The following is a 26,162-nucleotide window of genomic DNA, read 5'->3' as shown; positions in this document are numbered from 1 at the left end:
ATTTTATAGATCTGTCTGAATGCGCCGAGATAAGATGCTCTTGCACGCTAATGTTATAGTTGAAACGGTATAGGGGAAAGTAGGACAAAGTCGGGTACTTTCTTTGAATTTCTATAAGAAATTGTGTGTTCGTATAAAAAATTAGAGTAAAAAAAAAATTTTTCTGACCGTTAATAGTCTTTAGTGGACTTTAAACTATGAGAGAATGAGACTAATTACTGAAAAAAAAAAAATTTGATTAGCAAGGATAACAAGATTTTTTTGGAGAAGTATAAAAAACACTCGGTCCTACCGGTAGGATAAAACCGAATCACCATTTGAAAATAAAATAAAAATAAAATACAAACATGTATTCTATTGACAAGAATCACAAATAAAGATATCCTCTTGTTCTACATTGCTGCATGACTTTTACTTTCCCCTATATAATACATATGTGGCTCTGTCTCGTAAATTAAATAATCGCACAATATCGGTCTAGGATTGTCATCTTTGCGAGTCGATTCGTGTATTTTTTACGAAATATATACGGATCACATTGACAAATCGCGTCGTTTTATGCGACAAGCGTACATACAAGACTCGAAATGATACAGGAAAAAATTAATCGGAACGTACTCTATTCGCGTATTGGACAATGCATAATTTTGTGAGAAGGATATATTTCGTAGAAGGAGAAATGCCCCGATCAAGATGGATATGCGCGAGCCGGTCGTTAAGTAGGCACTAATTATCGTCGTCGGAAATAATAATGTATCGGGTCCCAAAGTGAATCGAAACTACCGATCATGCTCCCAAATAGTGATGACCACACCGCGGTCAGCTTTCGTTTCGTAAGCATGCGCGCATATAAGCAAACGACGCATTCACACACGCATACATGTATATATATTTATGTATACATATATATATATATGTATATGTATGTATATACACGAAACCTTTCCGATTGTTGTTGATGGTCCGGTCTCGCGTAAAGGAGATAAATCGACCGTGCCATTCAAAGTCGCGGCAAAGCCCAGGGCCCCTCGACACACATCGAGCCGTCGAACATGGAGAGAAAGAGAGAGTGGGAAAGAGATGGATAGATATTGCCGCTCGCGTCTCTACACGCGGCGTATCGTTTTCGATGATGTATCCAAGAAGAGACCGAATCGCGCGCATACCTTTATTATTATCGGTAACACAAAGGAGAAGGGGAAAGGGCCCCGGCGTTGAGAGAGCGCCGTCGCCGCTGCGAAGTCGGATATTCTGATGGCGCTGGTATGACGAGGTAAATTATTTATTCACCGGCGACTGCACGAGTGAATAATGGTTCCCCGCCTTCGGCGCGGGAATGGCACTGAGAGAGGCGCGTTATTGATCACCGAAATATCAAGAGTAGGCGTATCCATCATCCGTGGTCCATCGATGGTCCGCGGCTCGGCGTCGAAACGTTACATACGAGCGTTATTCTCGCGCGAGTTAACCGCGCGAGAGTACGAACGAGAATATGCCCGCGAGAATGCACATCTATGTGTATATGTATACGTACCGACAATAAAATCGATTTTTCACACGAGGCATATTTATCATGCGGTGGCGATAATGGGCGTGCACGCGCGCTCAGATACGGGATAAATATTTCGAAGTAAATAATCGTTAGCTCTATGGTATCGGAGTGTCGAGGAGAGGCATTAATAACACACGGTCGGTGCCTGCCTGTCTTACAGTGTATTACGATTCGTCCGAACCGAAGCCTCCGCGAGCCCTATGCGAATCGCTCTTCGCGAGCGGATCCGCTCCTCTATAGTATCATTTGGCGCTGCGAGAGAGTTTTCGATCGCACGAGTGCTCGTCACTCGACGCGTCGTTTGCAAAATTGCCGGCGTCCATTCGACGGACAATGCGGAGCGGGGAGCGCGCACTTCAGGATCCCTTCGCGAGAGGACCTACTTCTTGAGAATCAGCGGGATACTAATTGCGGCTTGATCGCGAGTAAATGAAGACTTAACGCGTGAAAAAGATCGTAATTGCCGCGTCTTCACTCCTCCCTCTAAAATAAAAAAAAAAAAAAAGAAAAGAGAAACTAGTATTTAAAAAATTAATAAATTTTTACGCCGAAATCGGCACGTCACTCGACACCGCTGACACGAGTGGATATCTCGCGTGTATATATGATTTAAGAGACACTTCCTGAGGTAACTGTCCAAATACACACGAGCTCGTTAAACTGCCGTGATCCGTGACGGGATCAATGGACGAGATTGCAATGGAGTAAGATTAATTATCGCTGAAAATTGTCTTCTCGGCCCGATCGGCTGTCGACGCCGATCACTCGAAACGCCGTTTCGCCCGAGCCCGAGAGAAAAAAAAAAAGAAAAAATGAGAGAGAGAGAGAAAAAGAAAGAGATAAGCGGCCGTTCCCGCAACGATGTCCGTGACAAATCTGTGGCGATTAATCTCGGTTGAATACCTTTCCGTGTATATACGCTTCAGCCAGCACGAGTCGGCTCCGGTCGCGTTTATTGCCCGGACCGCGGTAGACAGTGACCGTTTACAAGGTGTAACTATGTACGGCCAGGTGGTCGATCGTCGACGAAGCCCCGAAACGAAAATCTTCCGTCAGGAATGACCCCCAGCTGAGAATTCGCCGGGCTTCTTACTTTTATTTCTCACCTCCTACGGCGTTACCTCTTCATTCTCGCTCTCGCCTCTTTCGCGAGTTTACCGGCCCGAAATGAGCTTCGTGCCTCCGGTCTACCGGGGCCTCGCCCCGATAATTACGTGATCGATACGTTAAATGCCCCGTGGGCCGATTATGTAAATAAACAGACGCGCGTAGCTAATTGGGTTACACGGGCGCGAAAGGGAAGCAAACGGGATAGAGCAAACATGCGAGAATAATGCGAATTTCTTACAAATAGGCATTGAATAGACAGAGAAATGTTTGTTACGAGATTATCGATGATAATTGATAAGAATAAAAATATATATGTATAGAGATAAAATCAGCGAATGTTTTACATTTACTATTATTGCACATTTTTTTCTAACTATCTTTTTCTAATTATAATAAGACATGTGTATTTAATAGAGAATTAAATGATATTACGTGTATGTCGTAGTCAGATTACACAATCCGTCGTTTTATAAAACGTCTATCTCGCATTTTATAAAGTATGGTCACATTGTCAAATCATGATTGGAAATGAAATATTTTACAATCTTAAGATTTTTAATCTTTTTATAAAATAAAACATTAAGCGACTCGCCACGATTTGTATATCGTCTTAGATTCTGGCTGGTTCATTTCAATCATTTTATGAACGGTATGTTTTTATCGATCTTATACTTTATATTACATTTGATAAAATAATTCTAATAAATGTTTTTTATTTTTTTACACGCTTATATTTCTTTTTATTATTTGTTTTCAAACATTAGTTTCAAGAATTTTATTTATGTTACTTTTATAAAACCTTAATTGTAATAAATATAATAAGTATTCATAAATATAATACAACTATAATAAAATACAACTAGTGTTTCGTACAAGCTTTTTTTCATTTAGAAATACACATAATTACCTATTAATTTTCTATAAATATCTATTTTCGGAAGACAGTTCATAAAATGCATGACTGAAATAAACCAGCCAGAATCTAAAACGATATACAAATTATTGCGTTTGACAATATGGCGGATCGCTTGTTAGCATTTTATAAAAAGACTAAAAATCTGGGCCAGATTGTAAAATATTTCATTTTCAACTATGATTCGAGAATATACCGTACTTATAAAATGCTTAGATGTTTTATAAAACGACGAATTATGTAATCTGGCTGCGACATATATTTATATAATGTATATATATATATATATATATATATATATATACATACTAGAATTAAGTATATAAATTAATCATTTATCCAAATAATGTTACAAAGAGCGCGTTCAATCTATCACGCGCGCCGCTGCAGTTGACCTAAAAGAGGGAACGAGAGCGAAAACATCCGAGTTTAATCTACTAATCTACCTACAACACCGGGACACACAGACGTTAGCCGACATTAAAGAGGATCGGGGGATAAGCGCGCGCCTTCGTAAGGGCGCGAGAGGGGTATGTCGGCCGCGCGAACCTCGGGGGCCCCGCTTCGGATTCTTATTTCCTCATAAATAATTTTAATGACGCGCCGCGGCAGTTCAGGTATAAGGCCCGAACTTATATGCAGATCCCCGTATCCGTAGGCAGACTCGTATTGTTATTTATTATGTTCGTCGTGGGCCCCGCGCGCGCGCACGCGGGAGTGCCCGCCGACCATTTTTCATATCAACGTTCTCTCACAGATACTCTGCCTTCTGCATCGTGTCCGGTGTAATTTGCGCCCGCGGTTTGTAGACTTTACACATGTCCCGTGGAAAAAAAAAAAAAAAACGATAACGTTCGCGATAACGCGTATCGTCAATAGTGCTTGCACACGCAGCTTGTCCTCGCCCAGTTACGGACTTTGCACCGCAATAAAACAAGTGTCCAAAGATCATGCCTCAATAATTCATTAAACTTCAGTTAGTCCTCAGTATCTACGAGCTTCTACATCAAGGAGACAAGGAAATATTTTACGCGCGCGCGGATTAACAACGCATCGCGCGCGCGCGCAAATCAGCTGGTGCATACACATAATACATGTATCATTTTTTTTTTTTGTAAACTAACATGTGCGTTAGTATGGAGTAAAACTACCCTAAACTCCATCTCGTCCCTCTCCCTCCCCTTCTCTTTCCCACTATCTATCTATCTATCTATCTATCTCTATCTTTCGCTGTCTAGCGTAAGACTACAAGAGAGGGAGAGAGAGAGAGAGATAGAGAGATAGAGAGAGAAAGAGACAGCTCTCTCTCCGGCAAATCGAGATGAGATCGCGGCCAATCAGCGCGGCGCGCCGCCGCATTTCCTATTACACATCCGCGCGAACGATTCGACGTCAAGTGGGGACAGGACGCGCGTGCGAATTGTAACTGCGTGGCAGCGCCACCTTCGTGTCCTCACGCACTCTCTCCTCTCTCGTCCCCGCGATGATGGACCGTACGTGCTCGGGCGAATCGCAGCTACGGAGAAGCGTACCGCCCATCACGCGTCTGTACCGCCCATTCGGCATACGGGGTTATTCGTATGTGTGTATGTGTGTGTGTGTGTGTGTGTGTGTGTGTGTGTGTGTGTGTGTGTGTGTGTGTGTGTGTGTGTGTGTGTGTGTCGCACGGGTGAGTCCGTGTGGCGCAGCATCCCGACCGGGAGTTACGTTATTGTAGCCGAGGATCGCGCGGATACCAAACTCTTCTTCTCCCGTACGCGGTGTCATGTCGGTGCGCCTCTCGCGCATCGCTGTCGCCTCCTCGCATGGCGCTTAACTGAAGAATCGCCGGCGGTGTTCGCGGCGTCGTGTTACATCTCGTACTTAGATCTCGGAACCTCTTGGCGTGCCGCGGTCGCGTCGTGACGCCGTCGTGCGATGTCGGGAGATCGAGGGCAACCGTGAACTCCGATATCGAGAGCCGATATCTCCTGCAACAGAGTGCGATTCAAGGTCTACGGAAAGTCTTCTCTCGAGGAGAAATTATGAAGGTACGTGTATGCAAATGTAAGAATTATAAAACTCTCAATGTGCTTTAAAAAGGTAGAGATATTCGCAGAAAATTACGGATTTACTATCTATTGAACTCTCGAAACATTTCCAAAGCATTTAATGTACAATGAGACTAATATATTTAGGAAAGAATGATGGCATGATTCGAGAATATATTTATGTGTTTAATAGTATGTTTATAAATATGTTTATAAATATATAAGTTAAATTTAAAAAAAAAAATAGATTTTGATAGATATTATTTATAATCTTTCATACAATTGCACACAATTTCAACATTATAAATAACTTTACTAAGTAAAACTTTAATGTGTCATTATTTCATGACGAGGAAAAGCAGGCAAGCAACGTTTCAGTTTAATAATTGTGATGAATGTTGATGGATACTTAAAATGTCATTTTTACGCGAAAATTTTTAAACGATCGTAGACGAAACTTTGTAATTAATCCTTATTTAAATCGATCTTTATTTGAAACACCGAAACTTCAATAAAATGAATAAATAAATAATGATATCGAAATGTACGTAACAAAAACTGTAATAACTAACAATAAGCTGCGCATAAATAAAGCGGTGAAGCTTTGGTAAAATGTTGTATTAAACCTATGGATAAACGGCATCTTGATTTCTGATGGGGGATCAGAGATTCTTGTTACATTTACATTCCCTATATACACTAACTCGCGACGTACGCACCAGATGAATTACGCATCCGGCTGTAGGTAGAGGCGTATGTAAAGCATGCCTACGCGCGAGCGAAATCGTAAATTCGCGTAAGATCACGTCGCGGAGACGGTCGACGTCGTCCCACGCCACGGGAAGAAGGGCGCGTGAATTGTTGCGCGAAAAAGGCGACCTTTCACGGGATAGCGCGTCATCCGCGGCGCGTGTGGTCCAGTAAATTGTCGGAGTAAAGCGCGCAAAATGCCGCATCAGCCTGATCCGGAGTTATATGTATACAGCTCCGTTTTGTTTTTTTTTTTTTCAAGCGTCTCTTTCTCATTTTCATCTTCTGTGCTGCGCAGAGCTCGACGCGAGCGGAGCAACGAGATGAATAAGGTAGACGAGACGCGGAGGAGAGGAAAAATGCGAGACACGCCTCGCTCAGAGTGAATTTATCGCTTAGCTAAAGTTACACAAGGTACACATATATAGTTCAGCATAATGTAATCGATATTTTTCACTTTACACACAGGCTTCTTTCTATTGCACATTCTTTTGGCGACATAGAGAAGGATTCAGACGTTTAGAGCGATTAAACTATAAATCATTGTTGTATCCTTGAAATGTGCGCGATATGTGGCAGGCGGCGATAAATCGCCGACATTGTTTGTACTTTTTGACAGAGCGACTCCGCGGATAACGTGATAACGTGATAATCCGAGCGTGACATGAAAACTCACGGCGTTTCAATCGCGTATCGCGATCACGGATAATTTATAGCTAAACATTCGTAGAGTATTAATAAAAAAAAAATTTGTTTTCAGACATTTTATATGATTCGAATTTGTTTTCTGTTACTACTTTCTTCTATTATCTTGAATAAATCGATGTAAAGAGATTCTGGATTATACTTTCGGCTTCTCATCTACACGATTGAAGCGCCGAGGCTTCCGTTATATAAGTATACACATACTAACATGGGGGGGGGTGTTGCGTGTTCACGCACGGGCGTGAACGACCGTCACGCAAGACACTCACGAAAGGCACTCGCGCACGCGTGGGCAGCGCGAACCATTGAATGTAGAGCGGGCGCGAGCCCGCCATTGTCACGGTTCGTTCGATGTCCCTCGGCTACTCATCGGCTTCGGGAGGCATTCGCACGGGTAATAAGCGGTCCGGACTAATCGTGAAACGAATCTCTTCTTTCTCCGGCCGTATCTCGCAACACAATGCCGGAACAGACGGGCGACTGAGACGACGATGACGGCGGCGGCGGCGGCGGCGGCGGCGGCGACAATGTGGCGTGCGAAACCAGAAATCGGATGACGATTTAAATGGATTTCGAGTGGCCGTGGACCCATCCCATGTCTCGTCGAAGGATCGGTGGATGGTCTATTGTACCTGCGAGCGCAAGGATCCGTTTCCACCACGGAACGTCCCTTTTCAACGAAGGCGTGAAGAGAGGCTCGTGCCCTTCCCGCCACGACCCGACGCCGCGCCGGCCGTTTCGGGAAAGCCGTACTCGAGGTACACAAAAAGCCCCCCGAACATTATTTTCGATCGCTCGCTCGCCCGCTCTCTCTCTCTCGAAGATATACCCAAATGTAACCGGCCACTTTGTCAACTTGTCACCTGGATTCCGTAGACGTGAAAGAAACGAGCGAGAGCCACCTTCCCGTCCCTCCCTACCCCTTCTCGGGATAGATCGAGATCGGGTCCCGTTCTTTCTCACACCGGGATGTCTCCTTCGCGCGCAGCATTCCGTTTTCTTCGTGTTTAACATCGCTCTAATCGATGGCTGATAAATGGATCGACTTTTATTTCGCGTGAAAACAAAAGGATAGAGAAAGTTGGCAAAAGTTAACACACAATTTGACAAAGGGAAAAGAATTCGATTATTTCTCTCAGAGACCAACGAACGACGATCGAACAATATTCGGTGGTAAATTTCACGGAGAACTACACGGTTGCAAATCTCGAATATTCGACGTCTATAACTCTCGCGCTGTCACGCGCGCGTTTCTCTCTCTCTCTCTCTCTCTCTAATAAATTCCTCTAACGAGAGTCCGTATGTGTGCAGGCAAATTCTATTAGATGATAACGCCATTTCTCGCATCCGGACAATCTACTACAAAGTGTTCGTTTCTAATTAACGCTCGTGTTCATTAGCGACTGAAAACGAATTTGCGTTCCATGCACCGAGATTGCGAGGAAGCTCCCTGGGACATGTAATTCCGAATTTATCGGATACGCACTCGATAATTTAGTTTATTCTAAAATATCAGTTTAATTTTAAAGATTATTAGTTCGATCGCGCAGATTTTTCTGTATTTTTCGAATCTATATTCTAAAATGATATTATTATTTATTGCCAATTATATTATAAATATAAGTTTCAAGATAATTATTAAATTTGTAATGATAATAAACGTAAAACAAAAAATCTAACAATTTTAAGAAATATAAAAAGAAAGTACATACCACGCGATATCGTCGGTTGATTTCGATTTTTAGCGTGTTAAATCGTATTATGATTATTATATGGCCGAATGCATACCTAGGAGAATAGTCTCGCTAGAAAAAGAAATATGGGTTTCAATGGACACAACGTGTCCTGCACTGAAATTGACACGGAGGGCCGATGAAGGCGGAAAGCCTGTACTGGGACCCCTATGGGCCCCCCCGCCGACAGGCTTTCAGCTTTGAAAGTCATACCCATGGTAGTGTCTATCGGTTGAGAAAGGGACCGAAACCGAAATCGAAACCACTCGAGAGCTATAAGAATGGGGCCTCATGGCCATTCTAAACAGAGGCGTGTACGAGGACTCAATACAAGTACGAAATATAAGTTTACCACGGGTCGTCGTCGCAAAGGTACTCGAGACGCCTTCCAATAAGAGTCAATAATATCGTAAAAGCAGGATTACTAGAATAGGTAAAACTTCAAATCCGATTATGAGCGGTCTCTAGGCACTGCATATTAGGTAGTCGACACATGCCAATGCGAAAATTATATCCGCCACATTAAGGGAGGCATTTGAATTCTCGAAAAATAAGTGCATTTTCTAGGATTTTTTGCAGCGTAATGGCTTGATAAAACTTTGTATTTTTTACAATATTAATATAATATTATTAAATATTTAAATAAAAATTTTTTATCTTATGTTTTAGCTTAAAAATATTTTTTTTAGAGTTATGCAAATATTTGCAGATTTATATTTTCATGCACGGTGTGCATGAAAACTCGGATTACATTTGACAGGTTGACTTCAAATTTTGCACTCGGATTCCTAATAAGATTTCTGGTAACGAAGCCTTTTTTAAATTTCCATTCAATTCCCCATTTTTTAGTTATAAACAAAAAAGAATGGACTTAAAAAAGAATTTGAACTTTTTTTCAACACGCCGTCATTTTTCTATTTTTTTAAATTTTGAAAAAACGCTTGGATAGCAGATAACTATTAATATGTTTAATAAAAAAAAAAGTTATATTTTTGATTTCAAATAAACGAACATTTTTATGCATATCGTAAAATTAGAAAAGCTCTGCAAATATTCGCATAACTTAAAAAAAAAAAAAAATTTTTAAGCTGAAAATTTTTATTTGAGTAGTTAATAAAATTGTATTAATATTATAAAAAAATTAAAAATGTTTATCAAGTTATTGCGCTGCAAAAAATCTAGAAAATGTACTCATTTTTCGAAGTTTCAAACGAGTATGCTTGCCCAAAAAGGATTTTTTTGTACAGTCACAGAATTATTAGAATGATTAAGAAATTACATGATGTGTGTGTGTGTGTGTGTGTATATATATATATTGAGGCTCTTATATATGTGTAATGATGACATAAATGCATTCGTCGAAACAGAAAATTGCGTGTGAATTATCATTGCTATTGCCTTTAACTTAAATAGTTAATAAATCTGCATGTAAAAGTTGCCTACGAAAGGCGACAATTTTAAGTAATGCGTCTTTCTCGAGCCTCTATTCAAGAATTTATAATTATGTACATCTGAAATCTCAAGTTTACTTTTCTCGTCGTTGCAAATCTTTCCGCGAAAGCTTTTTGATATTCAAAGGCGCATACATTAGACGGAAGAAGTCTAATCCCGCGTTTTACGATGCCGCCTTTTACACATGAGACTCGGAATTATTATTGTCACCTATGACTCTTGGTGCGCAAATGTACGTATACACAAGCGCGCATAAGAATGCTAATACTCTGTATTAGCTATCCTATAAAATGCAGACATTATTAGAAATAATGTCTTTTCATTCAGATTGATGAGAACCATGGTGTTTTACATGCATCAATATAAATTGCACGCGTCATAGAAATGTAAAGTAATATCGATATCGTATTTCTCCGTCTTTCACTTATCTTATCATTGTAGGCGGAAAGCATACTCATCGGAGATTTGCAGTGCTATTGCAATAAATTAATTCAACTATATTGCAATTGGATTTATATAAATCATGTCTCGTATCGCGAGAGATAACGATTCCTACATTTATTCATCTCCTCTTTTATCATATCGCTCGTATCTTATACTCATCGATATCTCACGCGTCCTCGCGCGCTTCCGTGATTGCCGAATACAGGGCGTACGGTTCCAGTTTGCGAAGTCGCCCGCGGTAAACGATCCGGTAGGCAGCTGGTCAAGCGCAAAGGCACCCCACCGTGAGCGAGCGTAACCGCAGCGAGGTTCGTCGACGCAGCCAACGATCACTCGCGCGATTCGAGTCCTCCCCATAGACATATAGACGGATACGCTCGCGCCCCGTTCCTTTTCAATATGGTGACACGCGTGTCCCGTGTCTCAGCCAAGTGCTGGTACACGTAGCGCGTGTAAATGCATGTTCTCGCCTCGGCACCTCTCCCGATCGCACGCATATACATATATACAGGAACCCTGCGAGCGCGTCCATAACACCCCACAACATTCCCCCAAATAAGGGTTCCACGGAGGCCGGGTGACGCCGATGGGACGCATAATGGCCGTCCGAGCAACCAGTCTCTCGGTCATTATGTTACCGGCCTTGTTACGGGTAAACCCCGGGTGTTAACGTCGGTTTCGCAGCGCGTCCCCTTGGCGTCATCGGCAAAATGACTCTCGAACGAGGGAGGCGTGTCTCGGTAAATCTGTTTTTGAACCTCGCATTCTTTTGACATTCGGAAACTATGCGACCGATAAAAAGAATCTATACATTTTCCACTTGTTTTTTCTTTTTTCTTTTTTTTTTTTCGTGAAGAATTATCTCTTCGACAATTGTATCGCGATTTACAGGATACTTTTTGTATCGAGATTCTTATTATTTTCTTGTGTGAATTTTTTAAAAGAAAATTCTAAGAGAAATGTCAAATTGATCTGACGTGATTCTGGACTTCGTTGTTTTGCTGTTGTGTACACAGACAGAAGTCGAAGACACGAGCGGTGACGGAGCGTGCGACGGCGGCATCGGCGGATCCAATCTCGCCTGTCCCGAGGGCACCAGCGGCCTGGTCGTCGGTCCGGAAACGTCACCCGGTGTAATGGAGTGCGGTGGATGCGGCGAGCGCGTACGAGAGCGGACCGTCCTTTGCGTGGGTGGACGTACGTGGCACTCCAGGTGCCTGAGGTGTTGCGCCTGTGCCAGGCCGTTGCACGATCAGCACTCTTGCTTCTTGAGAGGCATGCGGCTCTACTGCAGGCACGACTATGCCCTGTAAGTCGACTATCGATTGACACTTTTGCTTGAAATAATATTACTCGTATAATTTTTTTTTATTGCATGACGATTACATCAGAGTTCGATATCAGTTTGATATATGTATTAATGGAAGAGAAGAAAGAGATGGGAAGGGAGAAAGAGAGAGAGAGAGAGAGAATAGCTGCTTCTTTTTGTTAGCATTGCTGCGAATGAATAAGTGGGATATTTTTGTTGCGCGCGATGCGCATCGATAGCGATGTAAGACGTACGCGTCTTGGAGATCAAAGTAGACGGAACCCGCGGTGACTCGTCGATTGTACGGAAGGCTTCGGGCGAAGTCTGCCCAATGTGTTTATCCAACTGTCAATCAGTTACTTCAGTCACCTGGGTATTGCACCAACCGAACCTGACATCAGACATCGCGATATCCGATCTTTACTCGCCGCATCTGGCGATAGCGTCTGATATACGTCTGAAGAGAAATCTTTAAGTATACCAAATTTATACATATTATATTGCATTTTTATTCTCGGCAAAGGTATTCCTGCAAAATTGTATAAGCGGGAAAGCAAGTCATTCGTCGAGAGCGATAGATTTTTCGATCACCGCAGAATTAAATTAGATATACCGTCGTTTATTTTTATTTAATTATCTAAGAACGATTCTTTAATATTATTTTTTTTTTTTTTTAAGTCGCGTTAACTTGGACACGCAGACTCTCCTGGAACAGAGTATGCGGGAGGTCCGAAGGAATCTGCCGCGTAATTTTTTTGACTCGTGCTTTCTGCCTGGTAATGCTGCCATACGATGACCCGGTCGTCGGCAAGATCCCCGAACACGACCCGTAGACCCCGTCGACAACCGCCGCCGACAAGAACCGGGGAATCATCCTGTCTCCTCTCGCGCACGGTATAATGGACGCGCACGAAGCGCAAAAAGACCGGAAAGAAAAGATAAGCGGAATTTACGGAGCAAAGTATCGCGTGTAAAGATTTCACTTAAAGATCGCCCCCGTGTCATTTCTTGTCTCGTATCGGCATGTAGCCCTCTTTGTGGCTACTTTGAGAATCGGCGTGTCATAATCGCGGACGAGTCACTCGAAATTCAAATCCTTCTCTAGCTTCCGTGGCGTGGGCGTGACGGGGAATCACCTTTAGCGCCAGAACAAGGAATTAGCCGTCTCTCTTAAAGGACAATAGGATTAAGACGCGTGTAACGCGCCGTCAAATCGAAATTCAATCTCGCCAGGAAAATGTCACGCGAGTATAGAGTCTGTCTACTTTGCTTCTCTTCTTTCTTTTTAAATTCTGTTTATAAGGGAACGTATAAGAGATGAGAAAATATAAAGTAAATAAAATTATTTTCAATACAAAATTATATTCTGTAAAAGGGCAATTTAATTCCCCAATTTATTCCTTGCGGACACGTTTTTCGGCGACGTGTAGCAGGATTCGGCAAGGGTGACCACCGAGGTAGTCGCGTGGCAACCCGTAAGATATTCAAAGCGCGCGATGTAACTGGAGGCGCGTTCGCAAAAACACCGAGAGAGACCGAGGGTATCGGATCGGATGCACTTTCCGTGTTCATGAATATGATAATGGGCTAATGGGCCGTCTAGTCGTTGTTTAATTATCGGTCGCGACACTCTCTCGCTCGGCGGCGACACGGGCGACCGTATGGCGGATTCGCGACGAGGAGGAACAAGCGTCCTCTCGCTCGGGCTGCTGCGCATCCTACGATGCTTCGCGCACCTTCTCGTAGGTGTAAACCTCGTTCCAGCCATTCATCCGGGCGTGCGTGCGTGCGTGCGTGCGTGCGTGTATCGCGCGCGGTAATGCCCGTGTTCGTAGCCGTGGTACACGGCTACTGTTTACAGCGCTCGCTCTCGCATATAAACGCGCGATGTGTATTAATAGAATCGATCTCGCTCTCCGTTGTTGGAGATTTTACACGCGAGCCCGATACTCTTTATTAGGGATCGTAACGGAGGAGTTGACCCCGGGATATCGATACTACATCGCAACCTGTATAATTTTAACTAATTAACGTGAGGGGATATTGTATAATTTCTCTAGCCGCGCGCGCGAACCGGGGTTAATTAAAACGCAAGGGTCTCGAATTTTACGTGCTGTGTACAGATAATAACCGATGGAAAGTACAGAGTCGTACAGGTATATCCCGAGGAACGATATCTCGCGCGCGCGTTCCCTCGCACATCTTTCTTGAAGCTCGTAAAAGGGTGCGGAGGAGGGGAGGATCGTGAAATAAACGGCCGCGAAACACGCGCCACAGTGAAGACCACTTGCTTCTCGGCACGAATATCTCTTTTCTAGTCTCTTTTCTTCCTCTTCCCTTTCTATATCTCTTTCAAGAGAGAACTCTTTGGCTATCTTTGCTTCGACCTTCGCTGCATCTACTTTTCTCCGCGAGTCCACGAGTTATATTCAAGCAATTATCATTACGCTTCGTACTCGCTTGATCGAGTCCGACTATATTGGCTGCCGCTATAACGTAAAATAAAATAAAAAAAAAAAAAAAAAACGATATGTACTCACACTTATAGATGATACGTCTGTAGTTTATACTTAATACATGAGAGTTCCACTTCTCGTGTTTGTAGAGCTTTCGGCGCAAAGTGCGCAAAATGCGGACGCAGCGTGGGCGCCGGGGATTGGGTGAGAAGGGCCAGAGAAAGGGTTTATCATCTGGCCTGCTTCGCGTGCGACGCTTGCTCGCGTCAGCTGTCGACCGGCGAGCAGTTCGCTCTCGTGGACGCCCGATTGCTTTGCAAGGCACACTATCTCGACGTCGTCGAAGGCAACAATACGTCCTCCGATGGTGAGAATGTCGCACAAATGTCCAAGTTTTTTTCCCTTAACTGATTCCGAGCGTATAAATCCTTTGAAAGCGCATATAATAATCTGAAATTTTATAAAAACAGCAAGTTTTACGTTCCTTCTGCGAGCAAAAATAATTTGTTAAAATAATCGTAATTAATTGCAATTTATATTAATATTATTTAATGGATGCAAATATCGTTCATATGATCCTCTATTGTGCGAGTTGAGCGAGATGCCGGATCGTGTGCCGATAAAGAGAGGAGAGGTACGGCTAATTGGTACTTTCGTAGAAGGCGGTGACTCCGAGAGTGGCCACAAGGGCGGTAACAAGGCGAAGAGGGTGAGGACGACTTTTACCGAGGAGCAGCTCTCCGTCCTACAAGCGAATTTTCAATTGGACAGCAATCCCGACGGCCAGGACCTCGAAAGGATAGCACACGTAACCGGGCTCAGCAAGAGGGTGACGCAAGTGTGGTTCCAGAATTCGAGAGCGAGGCAGAAGAAGCACCTTCACACGGGCAAGATGAAAGGACAGCACGGTAAGCTATATCGCGCGCTAAACACATTTCTAATCTCTCCTCTCTCTCTCTCTCTCTCTCTCTCCATTCTATCCTCTCTTTATCCAATTCCCCCTCCCCTCGCCCCGCTCTCTCCTCCCCATCTTGAAAAAATTGTCACAATCATGACTGCGTTTAACGATAATAATTGTAATTATAATGAGAGCGTCGAAGATAGGAATTTTTACAGTTCATCAGTCGCCACCAAACTCCACCGCGTCGCCCAACGATTTCAGTCGTCACATCAACTTACATCTAACGTACTCGTTTCAACATCAGCAACAGCATCAGCAGCAACAACAGCCGCAGCTTAGCCCGGCCACGTGTAAGAGTCCCACGGGTTCCATTTATCACAATCACGGTAAGAGATCTCTTTCGCAACGTTCACAAAGTGTTGGAGAAGCTCCTCGTGTCTGAAGACTGTCGTCGCGATTGACGAATAACCGATTAGGAATTTTCGTTACGTAATTCACGCGCGATTTCGTTGAATCTCTGTCCTCAGGATCAGAACAGTCGATGGACGAGCTCTCGCAAGATTCGATGCTGCTGTCCATGCCGAACGAGGTTTAATGACACCGGCGAATCGACATATTGTAAATATAAACACGTATCGATTTAAAAGTGTCAGAGGTATGGGGTACTACCTCGCGAAGAAGCATCTCAAGCTCAAGTCCCGGTATCGTTTCACTTATCCTCAAGGTGCAAGTTTTCATCGTCGCGCTGTCTTCGATGACGCACTTTTGAATTATACTCGCAGCGCATATGTCTCTCGATGTTAAATCTATCGAAGTGAATATTGTTCCGTGTTATGCACAAAAAAATCGACGGATATAAATAGAGTGCGGGCGTGCATCTGAATAAGTACGCATGTATGCGGGTGTGATGTGTGTATGCGCGTATGACTTTGTCCTATATTTTATGAATCGATCTCTCTAGCTCTTGGTTGTGTTTGATAATTTTGTACTTGATCTTACCCTTTCCTTCTTTCTCTCTCTCTCTCTCCCTTTTCATCTTTTTATTTTTTTTTTCTCCTCGCGTTGGTGCCTGATGATGCAACCAGGAAGGCGGCCGCTTCCGTGGACGATAAAACGAAGAACGTAGGTGTAAAAGGGAGACGGATACGCGTCATCGAAGGCGCACTCGCGTCAACGGAACATTCGCGCGTATCCTGTAGCAATGCTTGAAATGAAAGTATCTTTCGTAGTATCTCGATAGTCGCCTAAAAAGAACATTTAATATGAATGTACTGTGATGTAAATATTGTAAACTAAATATATAAATATATACGATTGCACACGTTGAACAAAAAGATTAGCAGCTCTTTGTCTCCCGATCATCTCCCTCCAAATATCTTCCATGCACGATGTTTTTTTTTTTTAATTATTTAATTAAATTTCAATAAGTTTAATTATCTATAAAAGATCTCTACAAAATTAAAAAATTCGGAGGAGGATAATAGTCGAAGGAGAAATAATCGGAGCAACGGGAAACAATGAAAAGCGTATTTTTATTAATAACAGTATGATTTATAATATTGCAGCGACGAATGTGCGATATCAAATTTTCAGCCACATTTCTCTCTTAATATTTCCATATTCTTTCCTACAGGAAATTTATGTACAAAAGCTACAATTCATTTTTATATACAACCTCGCGCGTTATACATGTAGATTTAAGAGTACTCATGTGGAAAATTCAAAACGACGCAATAGCATCATCCCGGATTGTTTTCTCTCTTTTAAGAAATTTAATCCATTGTGTCGCAAATACATATAAATTGTTACAAGTTTGTGGAATAAATAAATCTAATGTAAATTTTAAATAGGAAATTGTACCATTGTTTTTATACGTTATATATTATATAATATTATCGACAAACGCATTTATTTTACATTGCCTCGGTATATACAAGATACGTCAGAGAATAATTGTATTCTCAAGTACTTTTTCGTACGTAATTATTAATTTGACGCGTAAAAGAAAACGTTTGCGCGTCAAATCATCCCGCTTGATGGCAGAATTGGGCCTGCAAGTGGTTCGGCGTCGTCGGTGTGAGCGGCGTTAACGGTGTGAGTGGCGTCAACGGACTACCAGGACTCTCGCTACCATTGCTCGCCTGATAACCGCCGAGATAAGCGCCCACAACGTTCACCCCACCGGGATATAGATCGACGGGATGATGTTGCATCGGTGGCGAATGATGCACTGCAAACACGCACGAGAGCATAGACTTAATTTTAAATCTCGAGGGATATCTTTCCCCGCATAAACAAAGAAACTTACTTTGAGTCTTAATCTTGCCGCTGTGCTTCTTCTGCCTCGCTCGGGAGTTTTGAAACCAGACCTGCGTGACCCTCTTGCTGAGACCGGTCACCTGAGCTATTCTTTCGAGATCCTGACCGTCGGGATTGCTGTCCAGCTGAAAGTTAGCCTGGAGGACCGCGAGTTGCTCCTCGGTAAAGGTCGTCCTCACGCGCTTCGTCTTGCTGCCCTTACCGCCGTGCTCGGAGTCGCAGTCCTCCGACGAGGACGTGTTGTTACCCTCGACCACGTCGAGATAATGCGCCTTGCAGAGCAGTCGGGCGTCCAGAAGCGCGAACTGCTCGCCCGTGGACAATTGACGGGAGCAGGCGTCGCACGCGAAGCAGGCCAAATGATAGACCCTGTCTTTGGCCCTTCTCACCCAATCCCCGGCGCCCATGCTACGCCCGCACTTGGCGCATTTCGCGCCGAAAGTTCTGCGAACACGAATACAGCGCGTGACGAATCCATCCGAACGAAATTAACTCTCCGACAAGCGTTAGGAAAATTAATTGACGTACGTAATCATGGACAAAAAGTGTTGCGGCCGATAGCGGTATCATCCATTTATCATTCGCTTACCGTCATTCATCATCCATCGATTCACGCGGGCCTCTCTTTTTTGGGCCGGAGAAGCGTCCACCACGAATAGATGCTAATAGACACGGTCTGCGCGTATCGGATTTAATCGCGGGGACACAAGCGAAAAACTATTTTTATCTCGCTGACGGCAGGTTCATCCGGGACCTCACTGCGAGCGCGAGCATTCTCGGCGGCACAATCCTGTCCTCATTAACATACTACTCAAGCCACCCGATGATGTCTTCCCGAGGCACAAGGCACGGACGGCCTCCTGTACGTTTTGGGGATCGGTATCACGATTCGAGAAGTAGATTACGTCGAGATTATTTCTCGATGTCTCAGTCATGCGGCTTCCGTTCCCTATACAAATGACACGGTCTTTTGAATTTATGCCGACGGGAAACAAGCGAAGGATCTTCGGTACTAGGAATATCGGGAAAAGAACACGTGGAAGAGAAGGGTGAAAAAATAATCAACGCGAAAGAAACGAACGTGGAATTTTGCGAAGATCGTGAAGCAGAAGAGAAGGAAAAGAGAGAAAAATAAGGAGGGAGCACGAAGAGCAAAGAGAAAAAAAAAATAAATAAGAAGTGCAGGAATAAAGGAAAAAAAAAAGTAAAAGAGAAGAAGGAAAAAAGAAGCGAGAAGAAGAGCATAGAGAGAGAGAGAGAGAGAGAGAGAGAGAGAGAGAAAGTAGAAGAATGCATCAACGACCGATCGACCACGGCGTTATTGTATGGAAAAATATGGTAAGCTCTTGGAGAGGGATTAGTCTTCGCGTCTGCATAGTCATCGTCGCATGACGCGATGTTTTTCGGGATATTACTGGTTATGGTGATCGCGCAAAGGGCACGCCTAGGAGCTAGTACCGATCTCTAGAACAACTCTCTACCCTGTTTGATCGATAAGTCTTTAAAGCGTCGAAATAAAGACAAGGATCTCGTCGCATTTCTAGCTAACGTATTTAACTCGCATTTAACTTTTATTTGCATGCGCATTTTTTTTCTTCGAAAAATTGCTTTAATTTTCACGATTTTGCGAGAGTAACGTTTAACGAGAGTATTTTCTCGAAGAGAAATGAAGATTTCGCGCCGTGAAAATAAGATTTTCTCACCATCTCCGACGAGTCATTTCAGGTAAATAGTAGCCGCCGTTCTTTTTTCCCCTCTATCTCCTTCTGCAACCCAAGAACGAGGGTTTAACACGTATCGGAGGATAGAAGGACGACGGGGGAATCTCTCATATATCCGGCGGCGACGAGAACTGGTATTGGGTATCAATAAATCTTCAGGGCCGTACGCGCGCGCGTCGGCTACCAAACGGCCCCGCCCTAATTTATTCATTTGTTCTTCCACATAGGCGGGCCCTATAAGTCAACGGGGGATTAAGTTAGGCGCTCGCTGAACCCGCGCGCACGATACGACGCTGCCAAGAGCATGCTCGAATCCCGTGCCCGGCACGGGAAACCCGATCGGCGGGATTCATGATATCAGCGGGCGAAGTTAATTGCGTCTCGGTAGCGCGGATCGAGGTAGCTCGTGCCGTCGTAATTTCCCGCTACGATTCCTTACATTTCTCTTATCACGCCATCGTTATTTTTTTACACGTTATGGTATTTTTTTGCCAAAAAAGAATATCGAAGACGAGCACGAGTTATATCACGCTTATATTATTGCTCTAATAAAATTGCGATTGTTCAACTTCCCAGCTAAACATTATCAAAGAATTGCAATTATTTCGCTTCGAGGTATGCGGTCTTAAGTGCCGGCACAAGTGGAAAAGATAACGCGGCGACAGGTGGTCCCCGCGCATCGACCCGGCATCGCTCTTTTACGCACTGACCGCACTAAAATCGAGAGAAGCGGAATCTCTCGTGGAGAAGGAAACCGCTAATAGAGCGATTTTTGCCGCGCGGGACCACGAATCACTTTGACGTCCGAGCTCTTCTTTTTTCGGTCGAAACGTACGAAAGCGACGAAAGCGGGAAAAGGATTGGAGGCTCCGGCGTCGAAGAAGCGTAAAGGTGCGCGGGCCTCGCCGAGAGGTCGGGTGAATATTTATTAATTTCAAAGACCCCTCTCTCTCTCTCTCTCTTCTTTCTTTCTTTCTCTCGCTCCCTCGCTCGTCTGAAAGGAAGCACCGCGCGACTCGCGCTCGAATGAAGGAGGGAAGGAGGGAACGCGGTTCGAGGATCGCAGCTGGCTTCGGTGCCTTACGAGGCGAATTCCTCAGTCCTCCGGAACACTGACACTAGGCAGTCCCATCTCGAGTGACTCGGCACCCACATATACATACGTGTATATTTGGTATACGAAGCGCGAAGTAACCCGCTTTCGGGACATTGATAAATTAACGATAGCCCGTGGTGATATTCCCTCACCGCCGATGAAATATTAACTATCGTGCGACCCAAGGATGTTATTATTTTTTTTTTTTTCGAATTGTCAGAATCTTTAGAATTGATTTTTGCCTCTAAACAGAGAGCTGGAAAAATTTTTCCCGTACATAATAAAGATATACATATGTAAGGGATAATTCGATTGATTATGCGCAAAGGACGAAATAATGACAGAGACATATAGCCAAAGATCTCGCGAATATATAAGTCAGAACTTAATATTTATTCTTTTTTTCCGCGCGTTGATCGCGCGCGCGAGACAGTGAGACGTCGAGACGTCAACGTGACTCGCAGCTCGTGCTGTGCGTGAGCATGCGTGATACACGAATGCGCGGTGACGTGAATAGCCGGCTATACGTGAGGTCCGTGCCAGAGAAAGAGGAAAAGAAGGAGGAGGAGAGGAGAAAGAAGACGAAGATGCAGACTACATTGGAAGACATTAATCACCCAATGGCGACTCTCTCTCTCTCGCGCGCGCATCTCGGACATCCAATATACGCGCGCTTATGTGGATACCTATCTGTAGAAATATCTATCTTTAACCCACGCGCGAGACCAAGCCACGTGACTACGGCAGAGACGATTCGCAATCGCAGACGATCCTCTGCTTGTATTTTGCGCAAGGAACAAGAGATCTCTAATGGCTTAACTTACATGGGAGCGCGGGATATCGCGTATCGCACGTGACGCGATGTCGCACGTGCGTGTCATGAACGTTTATTCATCGTAAGACGCGTCTGACGTATGGCAATTTTTTTTTTTTTTTATGAATCGCTCGTAGCCGCGGTAGCCGAGAAACGTCGTCTTAACGTCGGACTTTAGGTCGACTTGATCTCGAATCGCATCAGCGGGGCGCCGAAGCCGAAGATATTATTCGGCTCATCGATAACACTCGACCCGTCGTAATCCCTGACTCGCCCCGCATCAGGAGACAAGTAGCCCGATCGAACTGTCATTCCGTCGCGGGCGAAGCCGAAGCGCGCGACGTTCAGAATTCCGAATGGACATCTCGGACGCGTTAAATTCCATCGCTTTCGCGGTAAACGCGATTGACCCTCTGCGAAATGTAAATTCTGCATGTAAATGTTTGCACTTACAAGGCGTAATCGTGCCTGCAGTACAGCCGCATGCCGCGCAGGAAGCACGAGTGCTGATCGTGCAGGGGCCTGGCACAGGCGCAACACTTTAGGCATCTGGAGTGCCACGTACGGCCTCCTACGCACAGGACGGTGCGCTCGCGTACGCTCTCTCCGCAGCCGCCGCAATCCATCTCGATAGAATCGTATCCGTTATCATTGTCTCCCTTTTTCATGACCGCGACGTTGTTGTTATTGCTGGTATTATTATTGTTATTGTTGTTCGCACATAGTACGCCATCCGCGCATTCGGACTCCGTTTCCATCTCGGTCTGCAAAAACAATAATATATATATATACAATTATAATATACACAGTACATTGTACATATAATGAAACTTTAAAGAAATTGTGCTAATATTTTATTTCCTTTAATGTGCCGCTATCAATTCGCCCTTTTTTTTTTTGCTTCACATATTTTACGAATCTATTTCCCCTCCCATCGCGTTCATTTCGTCCATAGTAAATTGCAAATTCAAATCGCAAACTCTAGTATTTTATCTCTAGTTAATTATCATTTAGAAATTATACAGTAAGTTGTCAAAAATGTTATTTTTATAAAAATTTCATTTTTATAGAAATGTCATTTTTGTAAAAACGTCATTTTTGTAAACTTACTAACTTTTAAATAATTAACGAGATAACGCTACGCTAGAGTTTGTAATTTGAGTTTTTGCAATTTGTCGAATGAAAGGCAGGGGAAGTCGATTTGTAAAATATGTGAAACAAAATAGGCGATATCGGATATCGGATATCGTTCTCGAGTCAATGAGAAATATCCTAGAGACTTAACTAGAAAGACTCCGAATTGCCGATTAAAGCTCAGTAAAGTGAAATGATAGGCGATCTGCCGCAACGAAGCGTGTCGAATGATAAACGATCCTGCCTTCGATGACACCGTATCTCTTGCATAATTGCGTATACGCGATCCCTCGTCGATCGCTATTTATCCTCGTGTTTGTGTGCGATGGTATAATTATCGGCGAAATCGCGTATCGATGGATGATCCTAAAACTGGATGGCGATTTATTTTTTTATAACTCGAAAATTAAATATCATTTAATTCAGCATCGAATGAGGAGATTCGTGTGAGCCGGCAGTATAAAAAATCGCACGGATGTATCCCGCTGCGATTAATAACAATCTTTATACTCGTAGAACGGCATCGCATCGGTGTACTCTTCGTCGATGATACTCTTTTTTCCGGTATCGATGCCAGGCCGACAACGCGACGGCGCTCATTGTACCCGGAGATAAAACGCGAAGATATCGCCCTATCAGATCCGCGCGTTTTTCTCTCGTCGTGTCCTGTCGCACGCGCTTACATCGGCTCGTTTATGCAGATCGTTCATATGTAATGCTCGATAATATTAATTGGCACGCGAATAACGTATGTGAGGATCATTGTGCGTTCGCCCCAGGAGATATTCGATGGGTTAATTAACCTCTGGTACACCGCATTCCCTTACGCGAATTCCGCGCCGATGTAAGAGTCGGTGAAAGAGATACTCCGATGAGAAATATTTCCAAACTCTATCGGAGAGTAAAAAGAGAGTGGACAAATATCTCTTTTGACATACGCGAAGAAAAACGCGAAAATCATCGAAGATTATCATCGGCCAGCTGACATCGAGAAAACTGACGACGACGGCCAATTTCGACGATTCTTCCGCCTCTTCTCCGCGTCTTCGTCTTCCGTTACCACTTAGAGGCTTCGTGTGTTCTACGCTTGGTGTTCTACACGCGGTGTACCAGTGTAATCATTTCATGTGCACAACCGGACAGCTATTGATTTATTACTCGCCGAAGGCAAAGCTGAACTTCCCACTCGTGATTTATGTCCCGTGACTTTTCTCTGTCTTCTCGCGTGTGCAAACCACCTTCGTGAACCGCGTATCGCACCGAGAGTCGCGCGATACCTCGATTTATTAATACCGTCGCGCCAGGTGATGAGTTTTAAGTGTCGTGCGAAGGATCTTTCGAGAGCTCCCCCCGAGCTCTCGAAAGGACATACTTCGTCGAGAGAGATGATTGGTGAAAAAAATGATTGAAACGAGCTACACGAATAGCAGGCAATGCGTTACGCAGAAACGTTTAAACGAACGTTGATCAAGATAGATCTACGTGAATTTTCAAGCATGCGAATTAACGCATGAATGATTATATACGCGCATGAATATGTACGAATTAATAGAAATAAAGAATGACTTAAGAATAGAATATTACACGCACACACATTTCTCCGAGATGTTAATGAACGAATAATAGGGCAGCGCCGCTTATTACACAAGAATTTTATATATATACTATATATGTATAAAAGTCCTCTCGAAGAAACAGGCTTGACCATGGGACTTTATTGTGCCTGCTGAAATTTATGATCGTTCGACCAAAACCAAACCAATCCTGCATGCCAAGCGATAATTTACGGCAGCCTCAAATTTAACCTGACTCCTTGAAAATGCCCGATTTTTTTACGGTTATTTGTAAATAATAAGAAAACAATAGCGTTTATTTGATTCGATTAAAAAGACAATAGATAAATTTTAACATGAGTAGAAAAAATTTAATTTTACTTTTGAATTTATTAAAATATTATGAATTTAAATCAAGCTAAATTAATTAATTTCAGTGCGCTTATTGTTCATAAAACATATATTGCATAAAGCATATGTCCACGCGTGTCAGGATGCGTAACCACGTGTATACACGCTGCCTCTCTCTCTCTCTCTCTCCCTCTTTTAAGTGAAGTTAAGAAAAGATTAAGATCTGACAAAATTTCCTCCACGCACAAATTCGAACTGACAAGTTCCATTTTCGCGTCCGCTGGAATCCGCCTTCTGCAATCAGCGAGTGGTAAGAAAGAATAATAGGCTTCATTTTTTATTCGTCAACGAGCCGGGCCGAGAATGTAGATGAGCTGACAAAGTGAGAAATGTGGAGGAGATGAAGCCCGGGTCCGGCGAGAAGACTATCGGACTACCGGATACATCGGTAAAGCACCGGATCTCCTTCCTGTCTGATCTCGCGATATTTATATTTTAAAACAATATGTCTCTCTCTTTATATTAATTAACCCGGTGATCATTCAAATGGCGATAAAAAATATTCCTCTTAAATTCAAGCTCGCAAAAATAAGTCACACGCTCATCGTTTAACGATATATTTTTTTTGCAAAATATATTAGTGTCTTGTAAAAGTTTTAAAAATGTTTTTAAAAATTGCTCGAAAAATTAGAAAATTGAAAACAAAAGAAATTTTTTAAAATTGCTCGAAAAATTAGAAAATTGAAAGCAAGGTAAATTTTTAAAAATTGTCCGAAAAATTAGAAAATTGAAAGGGAATTTGGCGATATTTCAAGTCTGCGCATTTATTTATACATATATGGATTAATTCAAAAAAGAAAGAAGAAACGTACCTTCATATTTACACCGCTGTGATTAATCCAGACGCGATTACATGCTTCTTCTCTTCTTCATTTCGAGATCTAATCAGCAGTCGATTTGTCCGAATTACATTATTCTTCAGTCTCCTCACGTTCGTCCTCGCAAGTATACTATCAAGTAATACAAACGTTCTTCACTAACTTATGTCACAGATTCGCCGCGATTCAGTCCGATAATCTAATCGTGCATTCCGATTATTCGTCATTCGTTTACGCAGATGCACGGGTGTCGGGCACCACGGCTCGCAAAGAATCGAACGACACCCTGCTCGGATCGATGCTAAGAGAAGACTGGTATATTCGTTACTGCCCCTACCACGTCGCTCGATGGGCGCGATGGGACTCGCATCCTCGCCTGTGCGTGGGGATGGGGCTAGTCCACACTCGCGCACATTAATGATAGCTCGGTTGCCTAGCGCGCATATATATTTTAATGATCAATCAAATTATATCTCTTTCTCAAAATGGGCTTTACATAAAAAATATTAAAATCTTTTACAATGTATAATATCACAAGTTGTCACATTGTACTATCTAGCAATGCATTAATACACTTTATCATAAAAATTGATATCTCACACGAATAACATTGATTGCTACAAATGACAGATATTCCTTTCCTGCGATAGGAGAAAGAGAGAGATAGAGAATATCAAAGCTATCATAGCAGTGCGACAACACATGAATTCACGAACTTACATATGTGTCAGTTGAGTGAGTGAGGGGGTTGCGAGATAGGTAGGTGATAATAGGTGGCACGGAGAGGATCGGGGTCTGGGAGTTGGGATGAGAGTCGTGGAATAAGCTCCGCCCATCATGCCCGCCCATGATCCTCGCGGACGCATGTGTGTATGTGTGTGAGTATAGATAGGAGATACACTCTCCGGTGGAGAGGATAGACGGTGGGTCGCGCGCGCGCG

At 43.4% G+C, this 26,162-nt stretch overlaps 2 protein-coding genes across 5 annotated transcripts; one reads left to right on the top strand and one right to left on the bottom strand.

Moving 5' to 3' along the window:
• The first annotated feature begins 5,310 nt into the window (after positions 1 to 5,310).
• LOC126849279 (LIM/homeobox protein Awh-like) lies at positions 5,311 to 16,022 on the top strand. 4 transcript variants are annotated; one of them, XM_050590966.1, is made up of 6 exons: positions 5,311 to 5,605; positions 11,706 to 11,998; positions 14,604 to 14,821; positions 15,114 to 15,362; positions 15,571 to 15,741; positions 15,883 to 16,022. In XM_050590966.1, the coding sequence occupies exons 1-6, from the start codon at positions 5,600 to 5,602 to the stop codon at positions 15,948 to 15,950; spliced, it is 1,005 nt and encodes a 334-aa protein (XP_050446923.1). In that variant the 5' UTR covers positions 5,311 to 5,599; the 3' UTR covers positions 15,951 to 16,022. The 4 variants fall into 4 exon arrangements, with proteins under 4 accessions (XP_050446923.1, XP_050446922.1, XP_050446921.1 ...); XM_050590965.1 differs by having other exon boundaries at positions 15,559 to 15,741; XM_050590964.1 differs by having other exon boundaries at positions 15,117 to 15,741.
• An 864-nt stretch (positions 16,023 to 16,886) lies between these two features.
• Positions 16,887 to 25,511, bottom strand: LOC126849280 (LIM/homeobox protein Awh-like). The gene is made up of 4 exons (XM_050590967.1): positions 25,216 to 25,511; positions 21,759 to 22,069; positions 17,664 to 18,118; positions 16,887 to 17,585 (listed from the first exon to the last, which is right to left on the bottom strand). The coding sequence occupies exons 1-4, from the start codon at positions 25,219 to 25,221 to the stop codon at positions 17,380 to 17,382; spliced, it is 978 nt and encodes a 325-aa protein (XP_050446924.1). The 5' UTR covers positions 25,222 to 25,511; the 3' UTR covers positions 16,887 to 17,379.
• Positions 25,512 to 26,162: the final 651 nt, after the last annotated feature.

The sequence above is a fragment of the Cataglyphis hispanica genome, chromosome 4, assembly GCF_021464435.1.
Source record: "Cataglyphis hispanica isolate Lineage 1 chromosome 4, ULB_Chis1_1.0, whole genome shotgun sequence".
In the NCBI taxonomy this organism is placed as follows: Eukaryota; Metazoa; Arthropoda; class Insecta; order Hymenoptera; family Formicidae; genus Cataglyphis; species Cataglyphis hispanica.
This window is presented reverse-complemented; position numbering and strand designations above follow the sequence as displayed.